The sequence below is a fragment of the Sminthopsis crassicaudata genome, chromosome 3 (genome assembly GCF_048593235.1).
Source record: "Sminthopsis crassicaudata isolate SCR6 chromosome 3, ASM4859323v1, whole genome shotgun sequence".
Taxonomy (NCBI): domain Eukaryota; kingdom Metazoa; phylum Chordata; class Mammalia; order Dasyuromorphia; family Dasyuridae; genus Sminthopsis; species Sminthopsis crassicaudata.
The window spans coordinates 295,036,451-295,048,730 of NC_133619.1; the positions used below are offsets into that span (position 1 = coordinate 295,036,451).

Here is a 12,280-nt window from a genome sequence, read left to right on the forward strand (position 1 = left end):
TCTTAGGCCATGGATTATAGAATTAGAGCTGGATAAAATGCCTACTCCTTTCTCTTACAGAATAACAGGCTAAGGCCAAGGAAAGGGGAGGTTATGTAAGTAGTAAATGGGAGAGCTGGTATTTGAAGGCAGATTCTCTGACTCAAAATCTGGCATTAAACATTTTCCTGAATCATAATCTTTACTCTCAAAGTTTGGGTGAGGAGAGATCCTAAGATATAGCAGAAAATCCATATTTGTATCAATAAGTCTGCTATAGACCTATAACTATAATTAGCCACTTTCAGCTATGCTGGCCCTTGGATGAAGGTGTATCATACACTATCATTGCCACCTTAATAGAACTTTCCACCTGGGTAAGATTGTTTAGGATTATCTCCATTTCATAGTGAGTCATCAGAATATTGAGCTTCAGCAAAAAAGTGTATGTTGGATTATCCAGAAAACATCTTAATAAATATATTTGTTTTTTATTTTAAACCTTACAAAAAGTCTTCACATATATTACCTTGTATAATCCTTACAATAACCTTGTAAGATATAGACAGCAGGTAGTATTTTTACCAATTAAACAAAAAGAACTTGTAATTTGGAGAAGTCAAACAATTTCTCTTCTACTACACTGCTTATGAATAGTGTAGCCAGGATACAAATCCAAACTTTTTGGAACCAAATCCAGTAAAAATATTATGGGGCTAGGAGTCATGGACTTGGGTTTTAAAGCTAATTCATTCACTGATTATCTGGCTGGCTTTGGGAGTCAGAAATAATTTTTGGTTAGAGAACTTAATAATGACCATCTTGTTCAATAAACACAAGTGGCTCCCTATTACATCCAGGATCAAATAGAAAATCCTTTATTTGACTTTATAGCTTAGTCCCTTTATTTCTAGTCTTCTATTCTGCTTTTTATATACTTTGCTATCTAGCAGTGCTGGACATTTTCTAACTCCCTTCATTTTTCACTGGCAGCTCCCTTTTGTAGAATTCTATTCTCTCTTTATCTCTGCCTTCTACCTTCCTTGGTTTCCTTTATGTCTTACCTAAACCCCCACTTTTATCAAGAAACCTTTCCCAGTCATCCTTAATGCTAATGCCTTCACTCTTAGACCTCCTCCTATTTTTCTTATTTGTACATAGTTGTTTCATGTTGTGTCTCCCATCATGGTGAGCCTGTTGAGAGTAGGAGCTATTTTCAGATTTCTCTATATTCCCAGTTCTTAGCACTTAATAAATACTTACTGACTTGACTTTACTGTTAAGTGTACTCATCTGCTATGTTCCAGGGACTGTTCTAAATGCTGAGGATACAAAGAAAAACAAAGATGGTCCTTACTCTCAAGATGCCAACAATCTAATGGGAAAAACAGCACGAAAACAACAAGGTACAAACAAGACAAGGGGAGGTAACCAAGAGAAGGAAGGAACTAGGGAGGATCATTTTTTTTGTAGAAAATAAACTTTTAGCAGCAACTTAAAGATAACCAAATAAATCAGGAGATGGAGATGAGGGGGGAGAATATTTCAGGCATGAGGATTAGCATGAGAAATTAATATTTGATTCTTCATCCACAATGATGAATACATTTGTTCCAGGCATGTGATATGAAAAGAAAGCTGATTTTATTCATTTTACTACTAGTATAGTTAAAAAGGCAGTTAGGAGGCACAGTGGTTAGAGAACTGGGCCCAAGTTCAAAACTTGGCCTCAGACACATACTAGCTGTAAGACCCTGGACAAGTCACTAAATCTTGTTTGCCTCAGTTTCCTCTTCTATAAAATGGGATAGAGAATGAAAATGGCAATCCACTCCAGGATCTTTGCCAAGAAACCTCCAAAGGAGGACCTGAAGAATCAGACATGACCCAAATGAACAACAAAGACTTAGAAAGTGTGAAAAGTAGTGATATATATTCATATGACATGCACATGCATATCCTCACATATGTATATTAATATATGTATATGTATATGTAATATATATGTTAATATATATATATGTTGTTTGCCATTTCCTCTTTTTCCTCCAAGAATTTGTAGTATACAAACATATATATTCTCAAACTAATGGGAGGGAGAAGAGGCATGGAATACTAATGGAAAAAAAAAACCTCAAAATTTTGAAATTGACTGGATAAGTAGCCCTCAGAAGGCAGCATTAGACTATATAGATAACAAACTCAGAAATAACCAAGTATTAACATCATATATTTTATTTCATACCACATTTTATTTTATACCACAAATATACCTATTTTTGTTTTTTTGAAAATTGATTTTTTTCAAATGGAGTACTATATTTTAAAAATATGATGTAAAATGCATGGATTTCTAAGGTAGAGGAATTCCATGCTCTTATAAAGAGAAAAATTTCTTACTGTATGTTTTGTCAATCTAGATTTCCTCAAAGTTAAGTACATCTGCTGAACATATACAGACATCAAGAGCTACTGCATAGATATTTACATCTGTGAGAATTTTTCTGTTTTCTTTGCCCTTACCACACAAGTGCAATGGTTTTTTTTTTCTTAGTTTGTCCAGTTGATAAAGAGTTTATAAAATGGGAAAATGTAATGGGATGGTTTGGCAATGGATCATGATTTCAGTTTCAGCGTGAAAATATTTAATAAAGAAAAACAAATAAACCTATTTATAGGAAATTAGAACAGAGTCAGATTTCTTATGGAAAGACAGAATTACTAAATTCTCTGAGAAAAATCATAGAATTCAATGTAATTTATGTGAACCAAATGAGCTTAAAACTCATTTTTCTCCTCATAGAGTAGCTAGTATTTATAAGTGCTTTCCTTTCAGTGACCTCAACATAATATCCTGTATTCTTATAGATTTAATTAATTCAGATATTTTTCTTCATTGGCAGCTAGGTGTCATAGTGGGCAGGTAGATGGTACAATGAATAGAGAGCTGGGCCTGGAGTTCAAATCAAGCCTTCATTCATTTAGTAGTTGTGTGACCCTGGATAAACCATTTAACTCTTTTAGCCTCAGTTTTCTCATCTGTAAAGTGAGTTGGAAAAGGAAATGGCAAACCATTCTAGTATAAATTCTGAATGGGGTCATAATGAGTCAGACACAGCTGAAAATGACTAACAATAATAACAGGTAACACAGTACATGATATGCTTAACTTGAAGTCAATTCAACCTGCATTCATTCAAATGTGCCTCAGATACTTATTATCTATGGGCAAGTCAATGAATTTCTCAGCTTCTTCATCTGTAAAATGTGGAAAATAATATTACCTACCTCTCAAGGTTTTTTCTGAGAATCAGATATATATAAGGGCATTATGATATGAATATATTTCATAATATAGTACTTTGGTATATAAATTCTAATTTTTTTTAGAAAAAAGTTTATGTGAGTAGACAAAATAGCAAATCTATGTTCATCTCTGGAAGAGGAAATTTTTCAGTTCAGTTAATAATAATAATAGTCAACATTTATATAGCTCACTATATTTCAAGCTCTGAGCTAAATGCTTTGCAAATATTACCTCAATTTATCCTGATAATAACCCAAGGAGATAGATCCTACTATTGTTCCCATTTCACAGTGGAGGAAACTGAAACAAATAGAGATTAAGTGACTTGCAGTGGATATAGGTCAAGATTTGTGTTCAAATCTAGTCTTAGTTATCTATTAGTTGGGCAATAGCTGGTAACCCTGGGCAAGACATTTAATCCTATTTGCCTCAGTTTCCTCATCTGTAAAATGATCTGCAGCAGGAAATGACAATCCACTTCAATATCTTTGAAAACAAAACAAAACAAAAAACCCAAATGGGGTCATAAAGAATCAAACAAAACTGAAAAAATGACTCAATGACAAGAGAGTTAATTTGCCTGAAGCTCATGGATATGTATTCATTTGCCACTTTTGTTTCTTACCAAAGAATTATTCCTTAGTCAGAGAATTCTTAGCAATCTACCTTAAGGTAATAAATTATTCTTTGCTGCAGAACTGCAAAAATTGTGTCAAGTGATAAATTTTACTGATCCTTTTTTCATGCCTCTTTTTAGCTATGGGTTCTAAAAGTGTCAGGAGCCCTCACAAAATCTTCTTGGACAAACATTATCAAACCAAGTTTGCAGCACAGAACTGATGACTACAGTGTGTGTGTGTGTGTGTGTGTGTGTGTGTGTGTGTGTGTGTGTGTGTGTGTGGTGTGTGTGTATGTGTGTGTGTATATGTGTATTTTTTTCCAGAATGCTTTAAGGTTAGCAAACTAGCACACACATCATCTCATTTGAACATCAATAACAACCTAGGTAGTATTTTTATCCCATTTTACAGATGAAGAAACTGAAGTTAAGAAAAAGGAAATGATCTACCCAAGATCACACAGTAAGTATCTCAGGCAATATTTGGACACATATCTTTGTGACTCCAAGTCCAACATTATATCCACTGTTCCACCTTGCTGGAAACAAAAAAGAAAATAGGTTTCTGCTTCAGTGCTACATCTAGTATATCACATTACTACCATGTAAGTTATTCAGTTTAGTCTGATGCTTTGTGACCCCATTTGGGTCATTTCTTAATAAAGATAAAAGAATAGTTTGCCATTTTCTTCTCCAGTCATTTTACAAAGAAGGACTTGCGGTAAACGGTGTTAAGTGACTTGCCCAGAGTCACAAAGGCTGGATTTGAAGCCTTTTTAACTCCAAGTCCAGCATTCTATCACTGAGTCACCTAGTTGCAAAAATTAAGAACATAAAATTTTTTAGTAAGATTTAAAAACCTAGAAGTTTTGGGATGTTGGTGTATATTTAGTATTTACTTATTTATTTATATGTTACTCACTTCCTTTTTCTCCTTACTCCCCTCCCCCAGTAGAATGTAAACTCCTTGAAATCTAGGACTATTTGATTTTTTGTCTTTCTATCTCTAGTGCCTAAGACATAGTAGGTGCTTAATAAATGCCTGTTGAGTTTCAGGTGACACAAGAAATTTAGACCCTTTATATTTCATTTTAACATCACACTATGAGAATCAGTTTAGCTATGAAATTCTGACTCTGAACCACCTTCAATATGGGCTTATTTGTCTTTATGAGCATAAGCACCCATTCTACTGTGGCATAGTATTTATTGCAAATGGGCTTAAACTACTAAAACGTGTAACATCACTTCACATTGTGACTCAGTAATTTGAGATCTACTCAGGCTGCAAAATGTACAGAAAAGTTGCATACTGATTTTCAGCAGGAAAAATGGCTATCTAATCAATGAACGCAGCTTTCTTCACAAATTGCAAATGAGGGAGTTTGAGGCCCCCGCAGTGCCTCTGTTTCTTACTGAGAGTGCCAGATTTCTCTTGACTGTAACTCTGACAGTAGTCACCAGCTCCATGTTTCTCAAACTGTTTAAAGTTGTGGCAAATGATAGTTAAATTTTATTTTAATATTTTCCTTCTGTCCTACTTAAGACAATGTTAAGTAAAAGATACTTAGTATTATTGTAATTATTGTTATGATTAGTTAATAAGTAAATAGGCCCCTATTAAGGACCAGGCACTGTGCTAATCGTTGGGGATACAAGAGGAAAAAGGCAGTTGTGATTAAATGTTTAAGAAGATTATACAGATTAGGATTTTAAAGAAATTTTTGAAAATTTTTATGTTGTTCTTTAGATCATTAGTTACATCCTAAGGTGCTTTATATGTGATGCTGATGTTCCTTGTCCTTATCATGGAAGCATGGGTTTAGAATCCAGACATAGGCTCAGATCTCATCTGTGTTACTTATATAACTTTGGGCAAATTTGGGCCTCAGTTTCCTAATATATAAAATGAATGACCTATATGTTCTCTTCAGTCTCTAAATTTATGATTCTATGATCCCATGATCTTTGGGGTCCCTTTAAGCTCTAAATCCTATAATTCTATTTTTATAGGAACCATTGACCTCATTGAGTAACCTTATTCTTTCCTTTCATCCTCCTACTAAATTGCCTCCTTTTTATTTATATTTATCTTATAAAAACTCTAAAATTGTATAGCTAGGTGGTATAGGTAGAAAACCAGGCCTGGAATTATAAAGATCTGAGTTCAAATCTATACTCAGACACTTTCTAGCTGTGTGATCCAGGGCAAATCATTTAAACCCTGTTTGCCTCAATTTCCTCATTTGTAAAATGAGCAGGAGAAGGAAATGGCAAGCCATTCCAATATCTTTGTCAAGAAAACACCAAATAGAATATAAAAAGTCAAGACTTGACTTAAATAATTTAACAGGAACAACAATTTCTGCAGGAGTGACTTAAAATTGAGAAATATATTTAAATAGTTAAAATCCTATATTATACTGCTACTTAAGTTATGTCCAAAATTTTTTCTGAAGGATTGTTGTTCCCTCTTTACAAGATAGTTATTGGATTTGGAAGGAAAGGAAGGCTGTATGTGTATTTGTGTGAAAAGAAGGCTGTATGTGTATGTATGTGTAGGGTAAACTCAGGTAAATCCTTATACTTTTCAACTCCATCAGAGTAATCCTTGTGAAAGCTTCAATTTATTGTATGTGATTTTCTAAAACTAAACTTCTGTGGGCAGTGGTGGTAACAGAGGTAGAATTTAATTTTGGTCCCACCAGCATGCCTGTCATTTAACTGCAACACATAATGGAAAAGAATTTCCATTGCCACCACTACATACAGGGCACAAGGCATGCTAATAAGACAAGTTGCAGTGATTTTTTTCCCACTACAAAATGCTGCTTCATCCATCACGATGGTATCAGATTCCAAATGACATTTTAATTTTGCCAAAGGAAGTAATGAAATGGAGGTGGGGGGAGAAGCAAACACAATCTTTCTCAATTCTAGGTCCTCAGAAAAGCTACAGTGAAAACACTAATTCCTATAGGATGTTTTCTTAGTTAGCAGATGGCTAAAGCTATCAGACAGTAATTATTGGAATGAACCCTAATGATACTGATTTTTAAAAAATAGAATCTTAGAGTTGTAAGGTACCTTAGAAATTTAAACTGATCCAATCTAGGATAATCTAACATAGCTATATTAGAATTACCTATTATGTTCAAGACAAGAAGCAATATTGCATATAGGTAGAAATCTGCTCTAAAATCAATTAGACCTGAGTTCATTTATGGGATAAGTGATCTGGGATATCATTTAATTCCTAAGTGCTCTAGGCTACTGCTTAAACTCAGCTAGAAACAGGGACCACTATACTGTACATGAGGATGCTTGTGGGTCATATAAATTGACTTAGAAAACCACATATTAATATTATCTATGTTTTATTTTATTTTTATTATTTTCTAAAACATTTCCAAATTACATCTTAATCTGATTTGAGTTGTTCTCAGGAGTGATATGGACTTTGTTTAAAGGCAACTCTCTAAAAACTCTAAACTGCAGATCTGTACAGGAAGAGGGAGCTATGTATATCAGTTCACAGGATGAGAACCCATTCCTTTTCCTTATTCTATCCCCACAGTGCAAAATATTCTATAAAAGTATATACAAAGATATAATAAGGCAGAATTCTTGCTTTTAAAGGAACTTACAATCTAATAGAAGGGATATAACAGATACCCAAGTAGCCATGAGCAAAAGTAATATGTCTGAGAATCAGCTAAAGGAAATGGATATACTTTATTTGTATTTATCTATCTGTCTGTCTGTCTATCTATCTATCTACTTATTCATTTATTTATTTGCTTATTTATTAATTTTGTTGTTGTTGTTGAGGCAATTGGGGTTAAGTGACTTGCCCAGGGTCACATAGCTAGGAAGTATTAAGTGCCTGAGGGCAGATTTGAACTCAGGTCTCTAGACTTCAGGGCTGATGCTTTATTTACTGTACCTCCTCACTGTACCCAGACACGCTTTATTTTGAAAAAAAGAAACCCAAGGAAGAAAATGGTAGTTGTCTCCAAGTATATGAAAGGCAGTAATATGTAAGACAAATTAGATCCAACAGAATGTAAGGTAATTGAAAAAAAGGGCTAGTCTATTTTCGGCTTTGTACTCATGTGTCTAATATTGTACTTGGCACATGGCAGATGCTTAATACATCTTGTTGGTTAGTTGGTTGATCATTTTGCTTAATTCTGAAGAAGAAAACTAAAAAGAGTAGGTAAAAGTTACAGAGATGCAGAATTCAAGTCAAACATAAGGAAAAACATCTTAAAAGACTTGTCTAAAAGTGAAAAGGATTGCCTTGAAGGTCAGTGAAATCCTTATCAAGCAAGATTTTAAAGCAGAATCTGGATTCTGCTTTTCAGGTATGTTATATAGGGATACTTACTTAAATATACATTAGATAGTCTCTAAGGACATTTGCAACTCTTTGTCATATGATAGTGGGTCATATAAAAGGTGTAAGACATGTCCTTAAAATTTTGAATAGGTAATGATTAATTTTATCTGGAGGAAGTAGGGGAAGGATCAGGAATGGTTTCATAAAAATCAAAGGACTAGAAGGGAAGAATTTTAATAAGTGGATATATATATATATATATATATACACACATACATATGTATATATGTGTGTGTGTGTGTGTGTGTGTGTGTATGTGTATATGTGTGTCTATGGGTAGGAGAGTAAAAGAGAAACACATTTTAGGCAAGAGAGAAAGCATGAACAAAGCCATGGAGATAAGAAAAGCATGAAAGATGGAGAATTGTTTAAGTTTGGGTAAAATAAAGCTAGAAAGACAGGTGAGAATCAATTAGTAGAGAACCCTAACTATCAAGATAACTGATTTAGATTTTATTTGCTATGTAAATGGAGTGTCACTAAAGATTTCTGAGTAGAGAAATGTCATTCTTTAGCTAAGTGATTAGCCAGAACTAAAAACCATATATATCATCTGACTGCTAACCCAAGAGCCTTCCACTAGATCACACCATTTCTTGTGGAGGTTAAGTGCTGAGACACTTCTTGAGTAAATGGAATCAATCCCAATGCATCATTGAGCTCTCCTTGGAAATACCTGCTGCCTTCAGGAATGAATAAACTCTGACACATTATAAATTTGAATTCGTTAATAACAAGGAGGATTAGGATCATAACACTACTTTGACTGTATTTAGCACTTTTAATTTTCAAAGTACTTTTATATCTATCCCCTTATTTTCTCTGATCCTTGTTAACAACTCTATGAGTCAAAAAGGAAAATATTATTCCCCTCCCCCATTTTATAAAAGGAGAATTTGAAGTATAGAACAGTTTAGTATTTTTCTGAATGTCAAACAACCAAAGGGAACAAGACAAGATTAAAATTTGGGTCTGTTAATCCCTACTTCAAGATTCCTTCTACTAGGCTTCTTATCGAGTATAATTGGCATGTGACATAACTGGAATATCCTAGGGCACATGAGCAAAATTAGATTGCTTCATATGAAAAGGAGACTTGAGAAGACAATTCTCAAACTCTCATTCCTCTCTCTCTCTCTCTCTCTCTCTCTCTCTCTCTCTCTCTCTCTCTCTCTCTCTCTCTCTCTCTCTCTAACTTTCATCCCTTAAAGACCTATGTACAACCATCACTAGCAGGATAAAGAGAAAGAAACAAATAATAATTACCCAGCATGACGAAGGGGACTCCCAGGAAGGTGGAATTGTATTTCCCACCAGTAAGATTGATGATCCCAGCTGCAGTTAGTGTGGCCAGACTTACTGTGACCAATCCAAGGAGGCCCAGCCAAGGTTTGCTACGGACACAGTCCTGCATGGAGCAACAGAGGACAGCCATAGTGACCATTAGGACCAGGCTTGTGATCAGGTAACGTTCAGACACACGGCTGGTCTTCTGAAAGTCTTCCCTCAGCGTCGAGGATGTGTAAGGGTACATTTTGATTTTCCCGTTAGATTTCTGGAAAAGTTTGACTGTGTCACAAAAGTTGGATTCCCACCTCTCTGCTACCATGTCGTTTAAAGAGTTGAGTGTTTGCAAATAATAGGTGAGCTGGACGGCTTGTGCAGATTTGACCTGATCTTTGCTGTGCACGGTGACACCACCCAGCTGATGTCCATTATACACTTCCCTCCCATCTTTTAAGTGAGTGATCGGATATGTGATTGCAAAATTGGTCCGGTTTGTGGCACGAGCAGTCTTTAATTCCTCCAGGACGTGCACTATGTCATCCACTATGCAAGTCTTATCATTATTCAGGATACATATATGAGCAAATGTATAATTAAAACCAGGTCTTTGTACTTGCATCCTGGTCACAGCAGAGTGCAACTATGGGGAAAAAAATTACAGTCATTATTGGTGAATAAAATTTATTTCACAACATGCATAAAGACATTAGCTTTGCTGATTTCAGTCTTTCCTCTATCTATCTATCTATCTATCTATCTATCTATCTATCTATCTATCTATCTGTCTATCTATCTATCTATTTTTGTTTACCCATTTGGTTTAATTAAAATAAAGTTCTGATTGATGTTTTGATATAAAATCAGAAGACTGTTGTAATAATACAAAATATGTATTAAATACTGGTGTGGTTCCCTAAATATACTTTATTCACAATTCAATTAGGTTTTGATTTATAGAAATGACACATCCACTATTCTTCAATCTCTCTCGTGTTTAAAAATAATCTAGTCAGCTACAATGCTTCATTTTCAAATGACTGACTAAAAGTGCAAAAGACTTCTGTAAATCAGTCCCTTACAGGCAATTTACAGATAACCAGAATGGCTAAATGATCAGCTCATCAGTTTAAATCATTTTAGATCATAAAGGTAATGAAATATTCACCTTGTTGCTAATACAATTCACAGTCTGTTTTTAATGTCTAAGCATGTGAAAGAAGGCTATAGAGATAATAGCTTTAATGTTACTAAGCATCAAGGAACATTGACATCATTCAAAAGCTGTATTATTGATGATGAGTCTCATGTTTAAATAAACTCTCAGGGACCAAGATTTCCCTCTTCTTCACCACAATGTCCCATAACCAAAGTTATACATATAGGACTTGATGTAGAGCTGAAAGAGACCTGTAGAGGTCATTTAGCTCAACATTTTTACAAATGAATAAACTGAGTCCTGGAGAGGTTATCATGTCTTGCCCCTTACTTCCCTCCCCCAACTTACATGTCACCTTCCCAATAGTACATGAGCACCTTGAGATCAGAGATGATTTCATTTTCTTTCTCTATCACCAGTGCTTAGCACAGTTCCTGCCACATAATAGAAACTTAACAGATGATAGTTAGAGGCAGCTAGGTGGCACAGTGCACATAATGCCTGATTTGGAATTAGGAAGACTCATCTTCCTGAGTTCAAATCCAGCCCTAGACACTAACTAGCAGTGTAATCCTGGGCAAATCATTTAAACCTGTTTGCTTCAGATTCTCATTTGTAAAATGAGCTGGAGAAGGAAGCGGCAAACTACAAATCTCTTTGCCATGAAAAACCTCAAATGCCATCATGATGAGTTGGACATGATAGAAAATGATGGAAAAACAAAGAAGCTAGTTGAATTGAATAAGTCATATAGTCAAGATATACCCAAGATACAAATAGCCAAGAAACAAATCCAAGTCTTTTGTCTTCACATCATGGGCTATAAAAGCATACATGATGCCTTTAAGATTGCTGATAGCCAAAATTTCTGCATTTGAATTCTCATGATTCTTTCTACTTCTCAACATTGTAGAGATTCAAGTTCAAAATCTTATTCCTTAATACATTGATAACATATAGGATAAAATTGATTTGTACTTACCAAGGCACTATTTATTTAACTCTTCTCAGAGAACTGATCATGCAGTTAACTCAAGGAAAACCCAAGTCTGCATCCTTTTTACTGGTTTAAGAACTTTCAGTTGTTTTGGTATAAAGTTTTAATGTAAAAGGCATAGTGCTAGCCACAAAAATGTGATTTCTATTCACAATGAGCTTGAAATAAAGTAGTGTAGCGTTCCAAACTGATTTTTGAAATAAAAAAAATTAAGCCCATTATGTGATTTGTCATTAATTGTTCGTAGTAAAAAAAAAAATCTGGTCCATACCATCTAAATCTAAATCTAAAATTAACTTGTTGAGTCATTTCAGTTGTGTTCCACTCTCTATGACCCCATTTAGGGTTTTCTTAAAAAAGAACTAGGGTAGCTTACCATTTTCTTCTCCAGGTTGATTTGTAGAGGAAGAAACTGAAGCAAATAGAGTTAAGTGATTTACGTAGGGTCACACAGCTAGTAAACATCTGTGGCTGGGATTTGAACTCAGACCTTCCTGTCTGTGCCACATAGCTATTGAGTCAATGTTATGAAA

At 34.6% G+C, this 12,280-nt stretch overlaps 1 protein-coding gene across 1 annotated transcript in view; it reads right to left on the reverse strand.

Moving 5' to 3' along the window:
* PTCHD1 (patched domain containing 1) overlaps positions 1-12,280 on the reverse strand; it is a 77,812-nt gene that overhangs the window by 18,604 nt on the left and 46,928 nt on the right. Inside the window, exon 3 of the mRNA XM_074300929.1 lies at positions 9,574-10,234. Within this exon, the coding sequence (XP_074157030.1) occupies positions 9,574-10,234 (661 nt within the window). The remainder of the gene's footprint in view (positions 1-9,573; positions 10,235-12,280) is intronic.